The sequence below is a fragment of the Danio rerio genome, chromosome 23 (assembly GCF_049306965.1).
Source record: "Danio rerio strain Tuebingen ecotype United States chromosome 23, GRCz12tu, whole genome shotgun sequence".
Lineage (NCBI taxonomy): Eukaryota > Metazoa > Chordata > Actinopteri > Cypriniformes > Danionidae > Danio > Danio rerio.
The window spans coordinates 28,137,482-28,161,535 of NC_133198.1; the positions used below are offsets into that span (position 1 = coordinate 28,137,482).

A 24,054-nucleotide genomic window follows, 5' to 3' on the forward strand; every position below is an offset into this window, starting at 1 on the left:
ATTATATTATATTATATTATATTATATTATGATTTGCTGCTTAAGAAACATTTCTTATTATAATTTAAATATTTAAAACTTTTGAAAAAGATTTTTTTGTTTTTACTGTAACTTAATGCATCTCTGCTAAATAAAAGTATTGTTGTTGTTTTCTTTTTTTTTAATCCCCAAAAAGTAATATGTGAAAAGAGTTGTGAATGACAGATGTATGACAGACTTTAGTCAGACTGAGTTTTGCGGTCGTGAGAAATGAGGAAAAGAAAACAAGGGGCCTCCGTTTCCACAGACCACTTCCTCAAGGTATGTTGAGTTAGTTGATGGCTTAATAGAGAAGGACAGAGCAGAAACAGAACGACATGATTTACAGATGGAAGTTTAACAAGAGCGAAACCTCATTACATGGCAAATCATATTGTGTGCCACCAAACAGCCTCTAGAAATTAGCCCTGTTTGTTGATGCATAGACAGACGGCCCCCTGTAAAGTAAAGTTCTTTACAGAAACTCAAGTAAGATTATGTCTATAAATCTCATACTGCAAGTTTGCTGAGCTGTGAAGGCTGATGATGATTTTTTATGTCAGTTTTTTTTCATGGATGTTTCCATTACTATAATCGCAGCCTTTGACCCAGGCATCTTTGATTTATTTTTTCCATGTAGGTCACACTAACACTCAATGCCTAAGGGTCAAGGAATCTCTATACGTCGTTTGTGCTCAGTCACGTGTCAGATGACCCACGAGAACCTAATGTTGAGTATTACAGGCTGACTATTTTTGACTGACTTTTTTTGTCTATGAAATCAAAGAGGCGTTCATCTCCCAGATTAAAGATTACAAGCCTTTTTTTGGGGGCGTGTTTAAACATCTGTTCAGATTCAGTGGAGGAAGGAGACAAAGAACGACTTGACATAATGGGACAGTTTGTTAGAAAATGATAATACTGTCAGGTTATTAATGATTGTTTAACAATATCTATTCTGAACTATGTTTTTTTCATATCAAAAGGGTCTGATGTTGTTTTAGGAGAGTTAAAACATTAATCTAAATATCATATTTAATTTTTAGCTGAACTTTTCCTTTTAAAAGTAATGCATTGAATTAAGTGAACCCCTTGATGCTTTAATATGCTTTTATTAGTATGGCAGGGTTAATCAGGGTGAGTATAATCATAAGTGGTGCGTGTGTATGTGTGTGATGTTTGGCCAGTGTGTGCTTGGTGTTGGCAGTGTGGCAGTTTCCCCAATGTGTGCCAGCAGAGGGATTTAATAAACATCCGCCACACTGGGGCAATCTGGTCATGGTGGCCGCTGTGGCTGAAATGGGATTTTTAGGCTAATGCTGGGTGTTGCCTTCCTGTCACGCATCTCCTTTTGGTCAGCGCCACCCGGTGGCCATTGTTCTGTAGTGCACAGTTTCCGAGTCTGCCCTGGGTGTATGTGCACATGCTGAAGCAAGCGTTTTGCTGTGTCGATACACACCTCCAAATATCTCTCCCTTCACCCCCACCTGCCACAGTGCTGTATTGTAACCACCAAAGATGTCAGATTCGCTGATGAATGACACAACGTGGCGTATTTGGGAGGGTTACATTCTTGCAGTAAAACTGAATGGATACAAAGCTTTGAGCATTCCTCTCTCGCAGCACATTTTTTAAAGGGGAACTCATTTTCTCTCGGCAGCAAGTGGCTGGAAGTGTGCTGTGCCATCATGGTATGCTGACATTCATAATTAACGAGGCGATACAGTGTAATTTATGAGTACTTTGCTGTGACAATTTAAATCACATTTATATGAAATCACAGAATAGTTAGGAATATTTATGAGTTGGTCATTAAGATGATTAATAGGACCGTCAAGAGCACTTTTGGGTGTAGAAATAATTATTTCTAGGAGAAGATGTTGGAGGCAAAAGCTGTTTAATTTCCTCTGACATTTTTTTGCCTAAAAGTGCAATCATAATTTCTGACTTGTCTTTAGTTTTACTAAAGTGTTGTTGTTGTTGTTGCTGTTGTTGTTGTTTTGTTTACTCCTTCCTATTCACTGGTATTTGTCAGATCTGCTTTTGTTGTTATAATTGTAAATGTTGATGAATAAACTTTAATCTGCAATAATGTTGTAGAAATAAACCCTGACATTGATATTAACTTGGACAAATAAATGCTTTAGAAGTAGCTTTTCTTGTTAATGTTAAGTAATGTATCTCAATAATGTTAATTGTTTGAACTTTTATTGTAAAGTGTTACAAGAAATTTAAAGGAACTAATTTCCATCTGTGCTTTATTAACATATAATAAATTTGTATTGTGTTTGTTTATGTGTCAGGATCGAAAGCTGACCAAGGCGGAGCAGCAGCGATTTAAAGAGGAGGCTGAAATGCTGAAGGGTCTGCAGCATCCCAACATTGTGCGTTTCTATGACTCTTGGGAGTCTGTTCTTAGAGGGAAGAAGTGCATCGTCCTTGTGACCGAGCTCATGACCTCAGGAACACTCAAAACGTGTGTATCATGGCATTCTTACCGTTATATATTTGCTATTATATTAATAGGATATGAATATTATGTATGTAATACTGTAATGTGAATATATATATATATATATATATATATATATATATATATATATATATATATATATATATATATATATATATATATATATATATATATAGTTTAAGTCAGAATTATTAGCACCTCTGTTTAATTTTTTTCCCAATTTCTGTTTTACGGAGAGAAGATTTTTTCAACACATTTCTAAACATAATGGTTTTAATAATACATCTCTAATAACTGATTTATTTTATCTTTGCGGTGATGACAGTAAATAATATTTGACTAGATATTTTTCAAGACACTTCTATACAGCTTAAAGCGACATTTAAAGGCTTAACTAGGTTAATTAGGTTAACTAGGCAGGTTAGGGTAATTAGGCAAAAAAATCGGGGAAAAATTGCTCAATGGGGCTAATTATTTTGACGTCAAAATGGTTCACCAAAAATTAAAAACTGCTTTTATTCTTGTTTAAATAAAACAATTAAAGTCTTTCTCCAGAAAAAAAAATATTATCATACATACTGTGAACATTTCCTTTCTATGTTAAACATCATTTGGAAAATATTTAAAAAAAAAAGAAAAAAAATAATTCAAAGAGGGCTAATAATTCTGACTTCAACTGTATATATTATCAATAAAAGAAATTTTGTAAAGTATGCTTGCATGTTAGCTTAAACACAGTTAAAGGCACAAACTTTATTTATGCTTTTATTCTTTTCCTACAAAGTTGTTATAAATAAAAATATTGATGCATGTACTCCATCAAAATATACTTTTAACTATCATGGTCAACTTGTCAGCTCTTGCTTTTATACTTAAATTTGTTGTTATTTTTGGTTCATTCAGCCTGTTGCTGTCCGGAATCATACAGTTTTAACATTCAGAAATGTTGCTTAATGTTTTTTTTTCTCTGCTTCAGGTATCTTAAGCGCTTTAAGGTGATGAAGCCCAAGGTTTTGCGCAGCTGGTGCCGGCAGATTCTGAAGGGTCTCCAGTTCCTACACACTCGTACGCCACCCATTGTTCACCGTGACCTCAAGTGTGATAACATCTTCATCACAGGCCCAACAGGATCAGTAAAAATTGGGGACCTGGGTCTTGCCACCCTCATGCGGACATCGTTTGCCAAGAGTGTCATAGGTGTGCGCTCTTGATTACATTTCTTGTGTATGGTTTAAGCTGGATATGTGATTGGCCTCTTTATAGTCATGGTAAGGCGTTGTGTTTTGAACGGGGTGCAGGCCTTCCACACTAGTGGCTGTAATTATGGTGTCTGTCAAGGATCCAAGAACAGGTCTCTTTTTGCTTGCTGTCTCTTTAACTCTCTTAACTCATAATGCCAGACTGCAGCTCAATAAAGGGCACCGCTCGCTGCCGCACATTATTGACAGCAATATGTGCACGCATAAAAACATCAATGCCTATTGATTTTTTTTTTTTAAACATATATATTTGCTGAGAGGAAAGTTAGCATGCCAGATATTCACATTAGAACAAAGCCAAATAAGCAAGCAGCATATCTATTTAAAGCATTGTTCTTTTTACCATGGTAAACCTGAAAGCTAACAGCAGTAGCTTGCGGATTCAGTTATTTCCTGTCTCACTAAGATGGAGGTTGCTGCAAAGGCTATTGTAATTAGCAAGTTCAAAGCGCCAGGGCGCTGCATAGATGATCATGTCTGCTTGCTGTGGCTGAAATTCTTCATGTGAATTTCAATAATTCTGAGATCAGAGAAAGAGACACACTTTGTTCAAGAGCTTCTTGATTGCTTCAGAGATTATCTACTTGTGGTTTGCAGTTAAATGAGAGGATTTAGTTTTTAGTTTTAGCCTTATATGGAGAAGGCACATTTATAGGCTTGAAACGCCAAGGTTATTCTGAGTTTTCATGACTACTTGATCATTGGCTGTTGTCAAGGAAAAATTAAATTAATAGTTTACCAGATTTTTGTTTGTATCATAGCAACAGATGCTAAAGATGGAAAACCTGACACACGGATGCAAAAAAGAGACAATTTCCAATTAATGTTGTATTAATTTTTCAGGAACTCCAGAGTTCATGGCTCCAGAGATGTATGAGGAGCACTATGACGAGTCAGTGGATGTCTATGCCTTTGGCATGTGCATGCTAGAAATGGCTACCTCAGAGTACCCCTATTCAGAATGCCAAAATGCTGCACAGATCTACCGCAAAGTCACAAGTGTAAGTTGTTATGACTCTTGATATTTAGATAATCATAGGGTGAATTCACTTAAATGTGCTGATCAACATATATCATGATGCATGTTGTTATCATGTGCTTTTAGACGACACCGCAATAATGTTTTAGCATGTGCAAATAAACAGCACTTCACAATTTATTCTTCGTTAATTCACTGTTCTGTTTTATTCTTAGCTCATGCACTAGTTGTATATGTACTTCAGTACTCGCATAGCATCCAGGTGTGAATCACATGGGGATGAACACATCTGTTTTGTTTTTGTGCAGGGCATCAAGCCTGCCAGTTTTGACAAAGTAAATGACCCTGAGGTAAAAGAAATCATTGAGGGCTGCATTCGCCAAAACCGATTAGAGCGGTAAGCACGTACCTCGTGAAAGTTCTTCTGTAAGTGAAGCGAGAATGTGAAATGATCATCTACCTTCTCTGTTTTCACCCTCAGGCTCTCAGTGAAGGACCTCCTAAATCATGCCTTCTTCGCAGAGGACACCGGTGTTCGTGTGGAGCTTGCAGAGGAAGATACAGGCTGCAAAGACTGCCTGGCCCTGCGCATCTGGGTTGAAGAGCCAAAGAAACTCAAAGGCAAGCACAAGGACAATGAGGCCATCGAGTTCAGCTATGACCTGGAGAACGATAGTGCTGAAGAAGTTGCTCTAGAGATGGTGAGAAATGCAGGAGAGGACAAAGAGTGTATTATACATGTCAGATATCAGAAATAATGGAAACTATAGCATGTGCTATTTATAGTGATCTCATTCACCCTTTTGTTTTTTCTATTCTGTTTTTTTTTTTTAAAGGTAAAATCTGGCTTTTTCCATGAAAGCGACGCTAAGGTAGTGGGGAAGTCCATCAGAGACAGGGTGACTCTAATTAAGAAGTCTCGTGAACGGCGGCTCCTCCAACAGCAGCAGCAGCAGCAGCAGCAACAACAGCAAAGTCTGGATGAACGCCGTGATTCTTCTGTCCTTACCACCTCCATTCCTTATGTTCATCCTTCTTGCACCACCTCCTCACAGGGCACAGGTGCCGCTGCAGCTGCCGGGGGTCAAGGAGAGGCAGAGGAGCTGCCAGAAGTTGACCAACATGTCCAACAACAAGGCACTGCATCAGGCCTCACAGGTGCACAATTCAAAGAGAATCACAATCTGAAAGTGATAGTTCACTTAAATATGAACTGGCCCAAGTTTTGTCATCATTTGCTCACTCTTGACTCCTTCCAAACCAGGTTGAGTTTTTTGTTATGAAATATTTAGAAAAATCTGGGAAACCGGTAACTAACTAGTATTTGTTTGTCCTGCTATTTGTCTTAATGGTTACTGCTTTCCAACATTCTTAAAAATTTGGGGAAATGAGGGGGAAAACTCATTCATGAAGAAATTCTCATTTTAATTTATTGATACAATTAACCCAAAACACCCCTTGAAAGAAAATCGAATTCTTCTTTCACACACCGAAAAAATTTGATATTTAGGAGAAAAATAAGGCTGTGAGTAGAGGGACATCATTCTTCATTTTAATTGTGTGCTTTTTAGTGTAAACTAATCTTGCTATCACCTCTTTTTTACCATTATACATGGGAAGAGGCTGCTGTAAATATTTAGTTGGAGCATATTGCTGCATTTAAACTAAGTTGAGTGGTGCAACACAAAATTATTTAGAAGTGTGTAAGATGTACCTTTGACTCCCTTTAAGTCACAACTAGGCTATGTTTTAGCTTGCCCACTGTTGGTGGAACTAGCCCCAAAAGAATAAACACAAACCTGTTTTGAAAAAGTCAAATTTGAGTAAAATATGGCAGAATGTTTATTTTGGAGGAACTATTTCTTTAATATGAACTTCTGATCACATTTAACTTATATTTGACCCAAATTGGGGTATAAATCTTATTTTTTGTTCCGCTTTTCCCTATTCAGAGAGTGAGAGTCTTGCTGCTGTCCCTGGACAGAGCCAAGCCTTTTCAGCTCCCGATTCAGGGAATCCTTGTGCTCATGCTCAAACCAGCTACCCCACTGGCACATCTGTAAGTCCTGCTACTTCCATATACGTTGCATGCCTGCAAACTTTGTTTCCTGTGCCACACTGGACATCTCAAGCTGCTGAGACACCACCATTCTTGCTCATTTGAAACCTTTGATGTGCAACACAAAAAAAGTCATTGTTGTGTAAATGTACACTTTGGACAGATAAGAATTGTTTCCTTTATTTAGGGAGCGTCTCACCCTCAACTGCTCCCAATTGGTCAGAGCGGAGGGGTTCCAAATGTGCCGGTTGGCCAGAATGGTGGGATATCTGGCATTTCCATTGGCCAAAGTGGTGGTGGGGCTCAGACTTTCATTCAACCAGTCACTATGGCTTCACAGGTCCCATTAATTGTGCCTCAACAATATTCTCAGGTGATTGTCTCCCTTGTGTCCAGCTTTTCCCTTTTCTCGATTTCACTCTTTTTGCACTGGACACAATAAATTATGACTAAACAAATCTTGGTAGACTTGGTTCACTCAGTCTCTAATGTTATTTTAATGGAATTTGTTGAGGGACTGATATTTCACTCCTCATGATCATGTCCATGTGTCAGAATATAAAGTTACAATAACTTTGTGTCATGTCTATTTATTTCCAGAGACAATATATAGACATGACACACTATTACTGAAATGCATTTCCTCTCAGAAACCTCTGCCTCTGTGTATTCTGTGTTCTGTGACTTTGATTTAGGTCGTCATGTGCCGAGTTGCGTGATGTTCACTGACCTACATTTTTAATGTTGTGTCCAGAGAACACATTTTTTGCTGAATTTCACTGTAATATTGAGTTGATTTATAAACTGAACTATAGCCTGTTATTTAAAGTGAACACATTTTCTTCACTTCAAACCAAGCTGAAATTAAGTTAAATTGCTACATTTATTATTCATGTTTTTTATATGATGCTACAGCAGATATATGCCAGAACACGATGAAGCAAAATGAAAAAAAAATACATAATAATGTATGCAGAGCAGCAACAGTATTTGAGCTGGAAAAGGTACAAACTTTACAAGTTGACAGATAGAAATTAATTTCCTAAAGCAATAGGTTACGCAAAGCAAAAGGCCTATTCACATTAAAAGCAAATTCAAAGCAAATTGAATCAAAAAATATGGTTCAGGTCAAGTACAAGAAGAATTTTTGTTTCAGTCTCTGAAATTAAATCTGGGCATGCTACATCTATCATATTGTTAATACATGACCTACTATTGTCCAATAGACTGATTTCACGCGGCCATCATTTTAAACAGCGAAATCGAGCCTGTGGTAGGAAGAAACCCGGAAGTATCGCCTGAGTCACAGAGGAATTTGTGTACCTGGCTGTATATCTTATGAGCGAAGAGAAAGTGACACAAATTTATAATTTCACTGCCATCCAAGTGACCCGAAAGTCCGTTCTGAATAAATAGTGAAAATATAAAGGGATATTGGACCTCATTTTCAGCTAAGTTAAGGGAAATAGCACTAGTTAGCTGACATTTTCTTTTCTGAACACACGTTTTAGATACCATTTATCAAACAAGTTAATGAACTGATACTTTCACTATATTAGACTTGTCACGATACAAAATTTCGATTCTGAAATGTAAAAAAAAAAACAAAAAAAACGTCCATTTCCCATTAACATTTAAGCACTGTTGATGACGTTCTTAAACAGCGCTGATTTTCTATGGTGTTCATGTGCTCAACAGAAATGACTGTTATTGACCATGAAGGTCATCAGTTCACCTCACTTCACCGATGTTCACCAAGTGCAAACACAGACTTGAGATCCTGATAAATTGACTGATCTTCATGGCTTTAAAACACTCCAATGTCCGTCTATCTGTGTTTGCAATCTGTGAAGAGCGGTATACTTATGACCTTCACAGCCAATCACAGTCATTTCTGTTGAGCACTGGTGAACACTATGGCAAATCAGCGCTGTTTATGAACACGCTCAATGGCGCTTAAATGTTAGCAGGAAATAGACGTTTTTAAAAGTTTAGTACCGGGACAACACTATTACAGACAACACGAGGATGTGCTACAGTGAACTGCATTGTTTATGGCTCACCGGGTTACATAGGCTGAAGCAGGAAAGCGTCACCACGTTGTTTACCTGGTGCCATGAACTGAAACTTAGGAGGACACTTAAGCGTATTATCCTTAAAGAGATTGTAATGTTGTTTGATGCCTAATATGCATTAATTGTTTAAATTAAACTGAACTGAATGATATTAAAGTGATGTTTACACCATTTATGCATTTTGAAATCGCCGCAACAGGTGGTGGTTTGTCCACTGCATGCTGTTGAAATGTTTACAGTGCTGATCCTATACTTCCGTGTTTCTTTCCACCGCAGCCTCGCTTTTGGGTTTTAAAATGGCTGCTGTGTGACATAAGCGTATGTGATACTTCACTTCCAGTGATTAATTTTCTTCATGGGACAGTAAAGTGTCATTAGATGTTCACCTAACCCCCTTTATTTTATACTTATTGGCATGTACTACTCTGCTGTTTTCACATAGTATTTTGTTCAGATATGGCAACTTTTCACAAATGGTATTTCTGAATTGACATGACCAAAGTATTGCGGTCATTTAAAAAACTTTTGCTGCATTGCAGGGCTCGAATTTGCCAGTAGGAATGCATTGCTGTTATTTAAAGGTTTTGAGCTGCAAAATTGCATTAATGGTAAAATAGACCTATAGGGGAAAAGCTTTTGTGGTGTATTGGACTGACCTGAACACCATCAATATTGCCCTTCATTTTTGGAATACAGCCTCTGTTAAGATTAAACATATGATTACTAAAGAAACAAACATTTTGATCATAGTTTAAACACTGTCTAGTGTTACCCAATAATTGCACAAGCAGAATCTTTTGCTTTCCAAAATGTCTTTTTTCCTTTGGATGATTAATCAATGCACTAATGCTTATTCCTGCTCTCTGTTTTCTCCCTCCCACCACTACATGCTACCCCACTACTTGATCTGGCCTGTTAACTCCTCCCAAATTAATGTTGCTCCTACCAGCCCCTTCCACCTTACTCAGCAGATGTTGCATCCTCACAAATGTTACACTCCCGGCCTACTGATGCCTCCACTCCCCACAGTTCCCTAATACAGTCACAGACATACATGCCCCCAGTATCGCCCCAGGCACCCATGGCTGTCCTTACGTCCTCTATTCCGACTGGAGAACCAATAGCACCAGCAGGCAACATCATGCCACCCATACAGACCCAAACTAGTATTCCTCCTCTTCAACCCATGGATGTTTTGCCCCTGCAAACTGTTGTTCAAAATCAACAGCAAGTGATGCCTGAATTGCCCAGAACGCTGCAACCTAACATCCAGCAACCAACACCACAACAGCAGGCAAATGTAATGCAGCAGCATCAGACAGTCTTGTTGCCACAGCAAACTGACCAGGTTCAGCAAATTAAAGTTTTGTTACAACAGTCACAGCATGCAGAACAACCCCAGGTGGTTCTGCAGGAGCAGGCCCCACATTCCAGTGCATCTCAACAGCCATATATCCCATTACCACAGCAAGCACCGCCAACAATGACCAACCCACAGCAAAGTGAGCTGCAACAGCAGGTGTTTATACAGCAACCTCAAAGCAAACCCCAACAACAAGTTGGGATACAGCCTCAAGTTCAGCAGCATCAGACATCAATACAGCAACCCTCAGTTGATCAGTATCAACACCAGACTCAGCAACAGCAAGTGTATGTGCCACAAATGGCAGAATCACAAGACCAGAACGTGATAAAGACTGTGATACAACAGGTACCGGTGCTGCAAGCAATTCAGCAGCCATTACAATTGATAGAGCAACAACAGCAGCAGCTTCTGATTAGGCAACAAATTGAGCAACATCAGAAGGCTGCTTTACAAAACCAAATGGAGCAACATCAACAGCAAGTTTATATTCAGCCACCACAACAGCAAAAAGTGGAACAACAACAAATTCTTATGCAGCAACAGCAAAACTTGGCAGTAAAGCAACAGATAGAGCAACAGCAGCATGCATTAAAGCAACAAAAGCAAATAGAGCAGCAGCAAAAAGCCATTTTACAGCAACAGGCAGAACAGCAAAGACAGCAGCAACAGACTTTGTTTCAGCAACAGCAGCTGGAGCAGCAACAAGTATTACTGCAGCAGCAACAGCGTGAACAACAACAGGCTCTTCTCCAGCAGCAACAGTTGGAGCAGCAAGCTTTACTGCAACAACAGCAGCAACTTCAGTTAAAGCAGCAACAAGCTCTTCTACATCAACAACAGCTGGAGCAGCAGCAGCAGGCTTTGTTTAAACAGCAGCAGCTGGAGCAACAGCAAGCTCTTTTGCAGCAGCAGCAGCAGCAAGCTCTCGTTCAGCAGCAGCAACAGTTAGAGCAAAAAGTACTGCTACAGCTGCAACAGCAACAGCAGCAACACATCGATCAGCAGCAAAATTTAATACGCCAACAGCAGCCTCAGCAGATCGAGGCTGTTTTACAGCAACAACCACAACTTCAGAACTCAACTGATCAACAATTGCAGCAGCAAATATTTCAACAACAGACCGAGCAGCAACAGATGCAGCAGCATCTACTGATGAAACAACAGCAGATGGAATTACAGCGACAACAAGCTCTACAAGCTGAGAAACAACGACAGCAAGTTCTATTGCAACAACAACATTTGGAGCAACATGCAGCTCTGGTGGATCATAGTGGGCAGCAACAAGCAACCCTGGTGAAAGCACAGTCTCCAGAAATGGTCCAGCAGATTAGTCAAGTGCAGCAATCTCAACAAATGATGTCTCTACAACCGCAGCCTCATCTTGCTCAACAACAAACTGACCAGACCCAGGTCTTGACTCAGCAACAAGCCATTCTTCCCCAAGCAACACACAGACCTTCTCTGGTAGACTTGCAAATCCCAACCCTGCTTCAAGCAGCACCTAAAATAGTCAGCACTCAAATACCTACCCAAGTTCAAGCCCCAGTACTTTTGCAGCAACAGGTGCCACCTCAGATGTCAGCTCAACCTACAGCACAAGTACAACTCCAGAGTCAAGGTGAACCAACAATTTATGACCAGATTGCAATGCAGAGTCAAAGTCATCCCGCACAGCAGTCAATGGGAGGTCAAATTCAGACAGGCCAATTGCAAATTCCACAATCAACCCAACAAATCACATCCCCAACACAAGTTCCTACACCACAACCCATTCATTCTTTTGTTCCAACTTCAACACAGATGGTCTCACAAGGGCAAACCCTTCCACCTCAACCTCAACTGGTACCCCCTCAAGCTGCAGCTTCTCTCCAGTGTCAAGTTGCAGTAGGGTCATCTGCACCTGCATCTTTTGTTCAAGCTACAGTCCCAACTGCTTCTACACTTGTGCCCACACAGTATGCTCAAGCACCTGTTGCTTCTCAAACGATCCAGTCTGTTCAGTTAGACCTCACTCAACCTGTGAAGCAGCAACAACAACAACAGCCGCCTCTGCAGCAATATCAGCAAGCGGTGCTATCTCCGGTGTCACTTGCACCTACGATCAATCCAGTGGCTTCTTCCTCAACACAGTGCTATTTACAGCAGACAAACCAATCACAAATTCAGGTCCAAACCCAACAAGTAATTCAAGCTCAGCAACAACCAGTCAGTTTGGCCTCGATGCAGGCATTCTTGCAGCCCCTACCTTTAGTGCAGCCTCAGGCTACCCAACAGTATGAGCAGCATTTGCCTCAAGCCCACCACGTGCAACAACAACCCCTCCACCATCAGCAGCAGCTTCTGCCCCCAAATGCTGTTATACCACAAGATATCCACCAACAAACGTGTCAGCCTCAACCAGTGCTCCAGCATGTGCTCCCATTACACACTGCACCCAGTCAGGTACCTCAGTCCCAAGCTAGTACAGTACCTCTCTACAGTCAGGTGGTGTCAGCTTCCCCCCAGCAGAAATTAACTCTTCACACTCAAACACAGTCTAGCATGCAGTCACAAGTGCTCTCAAACTCACAGGCACAGACTCACATAGAGCCCACTGGAGCATTTGAGCATCCTCATTACACCCAGGCTGCCTTTATGCCATCACAGATTCCCACAAGTCCATCTCATACTTCCATACAGCCCTCTTCCACTCTCCCAGCCCAACAACCAGTTGTCCCAGTTTCAGAAATTCCTGTCCCAGCAGACGCACAGCTAACACAGGCAAGGCCTGCTGATTTGATCCCTGCTTCCACTCCTACTGTCAATACTACCCAGTCCCATGACTCAAACGGCTCTGTGCTGACAACCGCCATGCTGGCAGAAAGTGACGCTGCATTGCTGGGCATTGCTCAGGTACAAAACCACTGTAAATTAGATTACCATACATTATACCTTATTGTCACACATTATAACCTTTCCATTCACTATAACAGTGAGAATTTTTGTGTAGTGAGTATGGCAGTGTTTATTGTGTTTGTGTGTGTGTGTGTGTGTGTGTGTGTGTGTGTGTGTGTGTGTATATATATATATATATATATATATATATATATATATATATATATATATATATATATATATATATATATATATATATATTGTATATATTGTATATATATTGTGTTTTTCTTTTAAATATATATATATATATATATATATATATATATATATATATATATATATATATATATAGTATACGAGTATATATTACATTTAGTATATATTAGTATAAATAAAATTTAGTATATATTTATATAAGTATTTTATAAGTAATCAATATTTAAGGTTTTGTAGGCATAACAATATCAGTCTATTTTAAACTGAGTTGTAATACCTAGAACATAACACTAAAATCACAACACCTACAAAAAGTTAAACTTACGAAAATCAAACTTACAGTTTTGTCTCCTAAAAAAACTTTAAACTTTACATTTTTTATCTATTTTCACACAAAGTATTGTGTAATACTTTGCTGGTCATTTTACTTATGAAACTTTTTTGTATTATTTGATTATTATTTGCAAACATCATTACGTTACTGATGCTTGGTTCTTTGTTTTTCTTTTTGTTTTTATGTTGTTATGTGGTGGTTCCTGTTTGTTTGTCTTTTCTTTCACTTATTAGGAAAGCCTAATTCACTCTGCCAACAGGGGATCTTTATTATGGTAAGTGCTTTTGTCTAGTTGTGACAGCATATTAAACATTGAACAATGTTTTCAAACTATTAATAAAATGTCATAAAATCCAGCTCTGCTCCTACCAATGGAGATGAGGGCCAGTTGGTGTGGCCTAGTGGAAAACTAGATAAGGCAAAATGTCAGAGGAGATCATCCTGTCAGAAGACTGAAAAAACTCACTTCCAACTCTGCATGTTGCAGGTAAGGAAATCATAATATTTGCAATATTTTCTGCTCTTCTCTTTTAATTAAAAAATATATACAACAAGCACTTATGTTTATATGTTATAGGTCTCATGCACAGGAGACAACATGGTAGAATGTCAGTTGGAGACTCACAGCAACAAGATGGTCACGTTCAAGTTTGACATTGAGGGAGATGCACCTGAAGACATTGCAGATTACATGGTAATATATTTTTTTAGCTGCTACAGTGATTCATTTGCTTCTTGTGAAATGGCATGCTAAGAAAATCTGTAATAGCTGATCCTGACCTGTGGCTTTTTCATTCGGAGTGTGTCTTCATCAGTAGATTTCTTCACAATATGTTTTGTGCAGGTGGAGGAGGACTTCGTCCTTGAGCCTGAAAAAGAAAAATTTGTTGAGGAGCTGAGATGTATAGTGAAGAAAGCTCAAGCAATATTAAGTACTCAGTCGCAGGTTTGTCATTCAATGTTGTGTGTTGCTATTGTTGAAAAAATTCTCCATTTGTTTTTTGTAATGTATTTTTATTTGAAATTTATTCCTACTATATTTCAGATATCCGTCTCAATATTCCAATATGCTTATTTCTGATTATTCTAATGTGCTAATCTCTTATTCAGAGTTAAAAACAAATATGCTATGTCGTTTTTGTGGAAACCATTATGCAGCTTACGGGATTGTTTAGAACTGCATTTGTTTGAAATAAAATGTCTTTAGTGAATAGTGTTTTGCTGTTTTTTTTTTAAATGACAAAATTGCTTAAAAATAAAAATAGGGACTTCAAACAATGATTAATTTTATATAGTAGCATATGTTGTTCTTTTTATTATTTCAATTTTTTTGTCACAGACTGGATCCCTGGAGCAGCTCCAAGTGAGCACCCCATCCAGTGCAACAAGTGAGTGTAACAATCTCGCATTAGCATTTCTCTCATATTAAATCATAAAACAAATTTAAGCTCAAAATAGCATTGTTTTTTCAGCATTGCATAGGTTTCTTTTAATATTGATTACAATAAATAAAAAATATTAACCAAGGCTTTTCAAAATTAAAAATGTACACCTTTGTTACAGTTGATAAATTTACTGTTCACTGTTTTTTTTTTTTACATTTCCAAAGTGGATTCAGCCCCTCAGTCTTCTCCAGTAGGTCGCTGGCGGTTCTTCATTAACCAGACTATTCGTCACCGTGATTCACACTCCAACCAGGGAGCTTCGACTCCCCCTCCAGTGGGGGAGAACAGAGTTCCCAAGTCCATAGAAACCGAGAAAGGTAGAAAACTCATTGACACCCTTAACTTTTGGCCTGCAGTGAAATTTCCAGTAGAAGTTACCTAACTTATATTTCAACTTCAGAATGTTTTTGACAATAATATTAAATTGCAATAAAGATATGATTATTAATGAGACTAATGTTAACTCACATGACAACTAAAGAATAATTAAAATTCTGTTTAATGTATTATCAGATCATGAGAGCCCGCAGCGCTCCGAGTCTTTTGCTGGAATAGCATCTTCCCCAAGTTCTTCACTATCTGCATCCTCTCCTCCAGTCTCTACTGTATCCGCTCCTGCATCCATGTCAGCCTCAGCCATGGCTGCTCAAAAAGATTTTACACCTGCTGCCTTGCCAGCAGTAGAGAAAGTCTCCTCTACTATGCTGACCGCAGGTCCAGTCCCTGTCATGGCCTCCAGCACTTCTGCCACTCCTTTTCCTGCAGCCATGGCCCTCACAGGCTCTAATGTGGACCAAGGAGAATCTGCTGTTAAAGGTGAGGGTCAACAGCCTTATGTGACTCCTCCAACGTCACTGTTGACCCATGCTGACCCATCTCAGCACTTAATTGTTCAAACCCCAATGGCACCCTCACAGATGCCAGATATACCTCAACAAAGCCAGACACTTCAATCAACATTGATCACAACTGAACAAGTTCAGCAACCGCAGATTACCCCTCAGCCACTTCTGCAGGATGCTCCACAGCTACCTAAACCAGAATCAAAATCGCTACCACAGGCAGTGCCTAAAGAGATGGTTCCTTTGCATGAAGGTCTTTCAGCTGCCCAAGTTCAGCAGGTCCCTCTCCAGCAAGTACCAGTAGAATTGCAACAGCAGCCAATGCAGCAGACCACATTCTTACAGCAAACATCCAGTGCAGAGCAGATACAGCAGCACATGGCAGAACAGTTTTTATCTCAAGAAACCAAATCAGCTCCAATGATACTGACCATTCATCCACAGCATGGCTTCCAGACCCAGGATCCTCAGCAGGTTCAAGCTCCATTGCAGTCTATGATCCCCCAGCAGGCTCCAATTGAGCAAACCCAGACATTATATAAACAGGTCCCACATGATATGATGCCAGTGGCAAAAACCGCAGTGCAGAAGCAAGTGTCTTTCCAGCAGTCAGAGTCTGAGCTGTCTACGGGTGAGGACACCGTCAGCCACTCTGCACTTCCGCATCCCTCTTTAGACACCTCTCTTCCACCCCTCCCTCTCTCTGAAACAGCTCTTCCTGCCCTCTCCCACACATTCACTCCTTCTCCAGCACAGCCTTCTTCAGTAGCAGAGTCGGACAGTGAAGGCCCTCCCAAAATTGAGTTTGTGGATAACCGAATCAAGACTTTGGATGAGAAATTGAGGACTCTGCTCTATCAGGAGCACGGCGGCAGTGGAGCAGCTGTGGGCAGTGCCTCCACAGGAGGAACTGCTCCAGCCTGCTCCACTTCAGGATCTGCCACAGCCTCTACTGCAGTTGATGAGTCTTCAGAAGTCCCCTACGCATTCTCCCTACCTCCTGCCACCTCCTCGGACACCTCCCCTCACTCCACCTCTTCCACAACCTCCTCCACCACCCCTCGCTCTTCCTCCACCTCCCCGGATGGAGAGCGAGAGAAAGCAGGCGAGGAGACGACGACTATCCCACCTGCGGTACAACAACAGCCTGCCTCCTCTACATCCCCTCCATGCTCTCTTCTTTCCCATCCACAGGAGCCTGGATCCCCCAAAGTTACTATTCAATCATCAGTAAGCGTAAGTAAGGGTGTGTGTGTCTTACATAGTCCCTGTATACAACTGGTTCTAAGATGCTTTTTGGTTGTTTGGATTACAAGTAGACAAGGGAGACACATTCATGTTTTCTCTTAGCATTCGTCAACTTTCTACCTCTTTTATTTATTTGAGGTGAGGCTGTTTGTACAGTATATGTGAGCTTGTTCCACAATTATGAAATGAGCTCCTTCTAATTACATATGAAGCTTGATTAGATCAGAAAGTCAAAGCAATAGGGAAAGCAGCCACTTTTATCACTTGTCTGATAACCACAAAACTATTCAGAAAACTTTGGGTCTGTGTAATGTTGAAATTGTAATAGAATTGATTAAATGAGAATTTAACTCTTTTTTTTTTTTTTACCTTCATACCAAACTTAAGATTTCAAATTCTGTCTGGCCAGTGGGCTTTATCAATAAGTCTCATAATAGTAAAGGATCAGGTCAGTTGGCAGTAAGGAGGTGGTCTTTAGTGGTTGTTCAAACCCTTTCAATCTCATAAGCATATACACTGACTAAGAAACTTAGTAAATTGCCTTTTTTATAAATGTCTGCAGTTGTTTGAAAAATTACAAACTTAAAGGGGCAGTATGTAAGTTTGAGACCCAGTGGTTGAACTAAGTATCACATTCCTGGATCAAAACAAACGCAAGCACAGGTTGCCAGATTGACTATAGAGGCTAAAGTCTGAAATATATCGTGTTTAACATTAAAGTAACAGCACACGATAGAAAGAATATTTTACATATTAAAATTTGAGTTTAATGAGTTTCAACACCTCAAATTAATATACATACATACATATATATATATATATATATATATATATATATATATATATATAAAAGGGCATCTTCTCAAAGGTGAACAACAAGATAAACTGATCACCTCAGGTACACCTCATGTGCTTAATTTAGTGTTAAATGCTAATTGAGTTTAAATGCCATTTTACGTGACATTTGTCACGGACGCACGCTTTGAGAGTCTTCCTGACTGAATAAATGAAATATGCTGTTTTCCAACAAGGCAACCTGGGTTGCTGAATTATAATCGAGTAAACTGGCATTGGGCAGCTTAAAAAAAATAAAAACAAGACAGCATGCCGGCACAGAAAACACATTTTCAAAGCAGAATAACTGACTTCAGCATTGTTTTTCAGATAAACAAGAATGTTCACTTGACATGTTTCTTAAAAATTAGCAAAATATAATGATATTTTTATGCTTTAGAAAAGTCAAAAACTTACATACAGCACCTTTAAGACATTTCAGAACCCATTTGCACTTTGCTGTTTGTACTCATGTGGTCAGATTGACAGAAGCATATCTTAATTTTAGGTGTAAACAGGGCCAAAATCAGGTTAATCTTTTGTCGTCCTTTATTCTTTCGCAAAAATAATAAACTACCTTCATATGATAAAAGAAAAAAAGGTTTAATTTAACATAAAGCCTTTTTAATAATTGTCTCTTAACTGCTCTTTTTTTGTATCATTAAGAAAATATAAAAGGCAAATAAATTATGCATAGACCACAACCATAAAAAAAGAAATTAAAAAATGTTAAAATAAAATTTTAAAATATGAGAAACCTAAATAAATTTAATCTTGACAATAAAGTTTGCAGTCAAAGCGAAATATAATAAAAAAAAATTTTTACTCATTCTGTCACATCACTATTATGTACACAAATCTTGAAATTGGTAACAAAATTTCAAGTTAAAATTTAATGTTTTTATTATTTTTCATATTATTCTGCTTACATTTGTTTCTCTCCCCTTGTTCACGTGCTATGTCCAGGCTCCCCCTTCCCTCTCTGACAGCTGCACCCCTGGAGATGTTCTGTTGCCTTCCTCTTCTCAGCCGCCCGTCCCACTGTGGCCTGGACAGCAGCAGCACAATGAAGGAGGTGGATATTTTGGCCTAAACCTGACATGTCCTAGTATCAGAAATCCTGTTAGCAAGAAATCCTGGACTCGCAAATTCAAAAGCTGGGCATGCAAACTGCGCCACTCCGCCAGCTTGTTCAAGAAGCCCAGAGTCCAGCAAGGTAGTGTTCGCAGGAAGCGCGCAAGAGAGAGCGAGTGAGGGGTGTGGGTGGGCACAGAAAATAAATGTTTAGATTAAAAGTAATATAGCTGACCCCTTACCTTGCTAGATAGGGATTTCTTAATTGCTAAAACATACTGTTAGAATTAATAATTAGTTATTAATCCTAATAGTTTTTGATGGTGGTTGTTGCTGTGTGCTTAGTCTGTAATGAAGTCATTACATCACCTAGCGATTACATTTTTCTTGCTTTAGTTTTTTTGTTGTGGAATTGCTCCTGCTTTACATTAACATTTATGTTGTAGATTCCTTTTTGTTTTTGTCTGCATGGGTTACCCAGGGGTAAGAACAGACGAGGGTAGAAAAGGGAGAGAATCTAAGAGGGATGACCCTGGATCTGAGTCTCCAGTCTCACCGTATGCAGTGCTGTTATTGCGGTGCCTGCACCCCTCACCATCCTGCACCCGCCTCACTCACCCACAGCACCTGAAATGGCTAAAATGGCACACTTGTTTAAAAACTACATGGGCTGGACTCTGAAGTTTGCACCTGTTCATTTTGTTTAGTAAAACCTGAATGCCGCAATATGTTGTTCAATCATGTCCAATTAAATTCAGTTCAATTCCTATCCATTATAATGTCAAAATAACAGCTGCAAACTTTTCTTTTAAGAGATGAATCTGACCTACATGACCGTTATGTTTATAAACTAATTTACTGAAGCTTTAGCAAGTTTAATATCCAGCAAATCAAAGCTATATTTTTATATTCATATGAGTATATGAATCAAAATTTTTGAGTCTGATATGTAACCCTGGACCACAAAATCACTAAATCTTACAGTATGTTGCACAGGTATATTTTTGGCAGTTGACACAAATACATTGCATGTTGTATTGCATAAAATTGCTGATTTTTCTTGTTAGAATAATGATGAATATTATTTTCCATGAATATTTTTCTGTACATATATCAAAACTTAATTTTTGATGAGTAATGTACGTTACTAAGAACTTAAGACAAATTTAAATGTGATTGTCTCATCATTATAATTTTGAATCCTCACATTTCAGATTTTCAAACAATCGTATCTCTGCCAAATCTTGCCCTATACTAACAATATCTAAAATCTTTAACATAATAAAAATGTAACATTCATGACTGTATTTGAGGTCCGTGGTCACATATATGAATCTGAGTTCATTTCTCCAACAGCTTTAGATTATATCCTGTTCTTTCCTACCTGGGTAGACTTTTGAAAGGTTTTGTTTTCCTTTTTTTGCATGTCGGTGTTTGGAATGGAATACTAGCATACTGCTGTGTATACAGTTTTGTTTAAAAGGGTGTGGAAATAGTTTAGTGTAAAAAATGGTACACAGTATGCACTGATAAGCATTTCAAACCACAGTCTTGGTACATGTTGCACAGCCAAAGGTTTGTAGTCAGTAAGAGTTTAAGGAAATTAATACTCTAAGGATGCATTAAAGACTTCTAATGCATTTTTAGAAAAGCTGATTTATATTATAATAATATTTCAATCTATTACTCTATTTCTGGTCAAATAATTGCAGTCCTGGTGAGCATAAGAGCCTTTTGTGAGAAGGAAAAAAACTTACTGACCTTAGACTTAAATGAAAGTGTACATTAAGTGATATCTTAATAAAATAAAGGCCACATACAGTATATGCTGCAGCATATTTTGATTGCTAGTTTGCCTTTTAAAGGTCAATTCTTTTCTGTGCACACACAGTTCAGAAATTTACAAGAGTGACAACGCTGTAGCTGTAGTGTGTGCATGGCCAAAATTGTAATTTTGGCTTTTTTAAATGAGCAGATTTTATTTAGCTTTATTGCATAAAGCTGAAGCTTTGCACTCTGTGCACTGTATAGGTATCTTGACTAGTATACAGTACAACTTGGTATAGGGATGCTCATTTCAGTTAATTTTCTCAACCGACAAACGCCACTGGTTAAATGAATATTAACCGTTGACTGGTCAGATTAATATAAAATTATTATTTAATAAAAAATTTATTGACGCGTCTATTTTGTGTCTGACACATAAAATATTTTAACATGTCAACAACAGCATAGCCTACAAAACATGCAGTGTTTCCAACAGCATAAAAACGAAAAAAATAAATAAATAGCCCTGCCTTAGATATTTTCACTTAAATGACAAATTTAGATTAGAAAATGAGAACACTGACACAATTCTTTTTTTAAGTACCGGCATAGACTGTTTTTTTATTTTCCACAGAAAATATGCATTTAATTAATGTTCCGCTGTAATTCTTATATTACAAACCTCTGTCAGCGTTTTTATAGAAGTCGTTATTTTAAAGATTATAACTTGAGTATCTTATTTTACCTTAGAGCTTCTGTGCTTTTATTTCTTCCGTCTCACTCGCGGTTCATGTGTGTGCTGCGCGTGGGAGACAAATAACAAGGTGCATACTGTATGTTGACTTTTTTTAAGTATAGGCAACTATAGCATATAATAGTTTTGTTTTTTACATACCGTGTTGCTTTAACTTGCATATATATATTATAGTTTATATAGCTACAATATTTCCCAGAGATGTGTTGCGGCTGGAAGGGCATCCGCTGCGTAAAAACTTGCTGGATAAGTTGGCAGTTCATTCCGCTGTGGCGACCCCGGATTAATAAAGGAACTAAGCCGACAAGAAAATAAATGAATGAATGAATGAATGAATGAATGAATAGCTATAATAAGAGTCTCAGTTTAGTGCAGAGTTATCATGCAAAAATTTAATAAATCATTGGATTTGTTTGATTCGTAGATTAAGCTATGGAGGCTATTTTAAAAACAGATATTTTATAAGAACTAATAATAACCGTAATTTTCCAAATTGAAAACATGTTGGTTTGTTGGTTTTACACTTAATCATCAAAACTATATAATTTGTGTTTGAGTGGTGCAGAGCACGCTCTGATGGAGAGAAAATCCTGACACTCTGACTTGTTTGCAAATTAGTGGACATTTCAGACAGTTTGCGGCTTTTTTCTCCACTTGTACAAATAGATGGAGGTTTAGGAGACAGACTATCACCATCTGCGCTGGTTTGGCATCAACTCGTCTGTGTCAAACTGTGGCCACCAATATTCTTCTTTTTGCTCCTGTCATTTTGCTTCTTTTACAAATACGTCTGTGGTTGCACATGTTCCCAACGAGATAACAAACATGTGTTGCCCATTTATGCAGCAAAATTTTAAAAATACAAAATAAAATAAAAATTATTTTTTTACCGGTTAACTGATACCATTACTTAAAAATGCATCCTTTTGGTAACGGTTATTTGGTTAATGTGAGCATCTCTAACTTGGTATTATAAATATTATACAATGCATTATTCCTATTAGTGTTCTCTGGTTGTATAATGCACATTGTGTGGTTGCAAGTTGTGTATATTTCCCATAAACACTGCATATGCATATGGTATGCAGTATACTGAACATGCATAGCATGAGTAATATGGTAGTATGCCATTCCCAACATAGCCTGAACACATTATATTATTAGTCCAAAACAATAGAGCAGTAGTTTTCAGCAGTTCAATTGGCAGATGTGCAACACTCATATGTGTGTATGTGTATAATTGCATCATGAAAAGCACCTTAGGACCAGCATCAACTAGAACCTAGAACTAGACTGGAATGATACAGTGTTTCTGTATGTATCCTCCGGACACAGTATATGTAGATGATTCAGACATGCTGGCTGGTATCACTGCAGCTCAGTGTTATTACAGATAAATGTAATTGTGTGAGTGTGGATGGATGGGGGCACGTTACATGTGTTTATTACTCTGCACTTTTTTAGAAGTTGTACTGCAGAATTTGTCCATGTTTATTCAAGCTGCTCCCTGCCACCCTTCCCCACACCCATTCCCCATTACACACTGCATGACGTTTAAGATGATCATCATATTCATATTCATGCCCACCGACTGCCAGTGATGGTGTATTTTGCCTTGTTGACTCTATAATCTCACCACGTGAGCATGCATGAATGCTTGTTAGTCAAAGATATCTTGTGTGCTGTAGTTATTAATGCAATTTCCTTGTTTGTTTGTGATGTCTCTTGTGGTTTGTCTTGTTTGTGTGCTTATTTGTGTTTTTCTTTTAATATATATATATATATATACCAAATATGTCTGTATGTTCCCATTTCATTTTACTATTGTTGTTGTGTTCCCTTGTCTTTGCGTCTGTTTCTTTATTCCTTCTGATAAGATGGCAACTCTAGCCAGGGGATGAAGGAGGCATCTACAGATGACCAACCCTGCTCACGCAGAGGCCGTTTCCAGGTACTTCTTTCATTTTGCTGTAGCTCAGCCAATTGCTGGTTAAACAGGAGGAACTGTAAATAGTGACACAAAACTATTTACTCTGTAAAGCACAGTTAGAGATTAGTTCTAGTGCTCTTGGGAAAGTGTCTTCTTGTGATTGATTAATGATACAAATTTTTTCTTTTGATTTATTTCTCCTAAGACTAAGTTCTGTTGTAACAATGAAATGCAAAAGAAAGGACACACTTTAAGTGTAAAATGTACTCATATCATTTCGCCAAATGGGAATTTTGGGAAAGAATGTAGTATGTTTGTGTCATCATAAATTTTCATCACTATACTTAATCACCAGGCCAAAATCTATACATTAACATACTTATATCACAGACATGAGTCTTTCTGATTGGGCAACTGCCCTGGAACTAACATTAATGAATGGTACTGCGTGTAAAGTTGAATTTTTTTTTTTAACTGTTGAACTTGACGTGGTGTTTATAAACA

The 24,054-nt window shown here is 38.3% G+C and overlaps 1 protein-coding gene across 10 annotated transcripts in view; it reads left to right on the forward strand.

The window, feature by feature from the left end:
- wnk3 (WNK lysine deficient protein kinase 3) overlaps nt 1-24,054 on the forward strand; it is a 72,922-nt gene that overhangs the window by 43,290 nt on the left and 5,578 nt on the right. The window contains exons 3-20 of one of the 10 annotated variants that reach the window (XM_021469966.3): nt 2,322-2,494; nt 3,468-3,688; nt 4,594-4,751; nt 5,038-5,126; nt 5,211-5,430; nt 5,566-5,887; nt 6,682-6,788; nt 6,976-7,161; nt 9,813-13,121; nt 13,890-13,930; nt 14,014-14,143; nt 14,234-14,350; nt 14,501-14,602; nt 14,996-15,044; nt 15,266-15,418; nt 15,615-17,179; nt 18,992-19,241; nt 23,498-23,571. In XM_021469966.3, the coding sequence (XP_021325641.1) occupies nt 2,322-2,494; nt 3,468-3,688; nt 4,594-4,751; nt 5,038-5,126; nt 5,211-5,430; nt 5,566-5,887; nt 6,682-6,788; nt 6,976-7,161; nt 9,813-13,121; nt 13,890-13,930; nt 14,014-14,143; nt 14,234-14,350; nt 14,501-14,602; nt 14,996-15,044; nt 15,266-15,418; nt 15,615-17,179; nt 18,992-19,241; nt 23,498-23,571 (7,266 nt within the window). Of the gene's footprint in view, nt 1-2,321; nt 2,495-3,467; nt 3,689-4,593; nt 4,752-5,037; nt 5,127-5,210; nt 5,431-5,565; nt 5,888-6,681; nt 6,789-6,975; nt 7,162-9,812; nt 13,122-13,889; nt 13,931-14,013; nt 14,144-14,233; nt 14,351-14,500; nt 14,603-14,995; nt 15,045-15,265; nt 15,419-15,614; nt 17,180-18,991; nt 19,242-19,580; nt 22,470-23,497; nt 23,572-24,054 lie in introns of those variants that run through there. The other 9 variants (XM_021469967.3, XM_021469969.3, XM_073939015.1 and 6 more) reach the window with 9 other exon arrangements.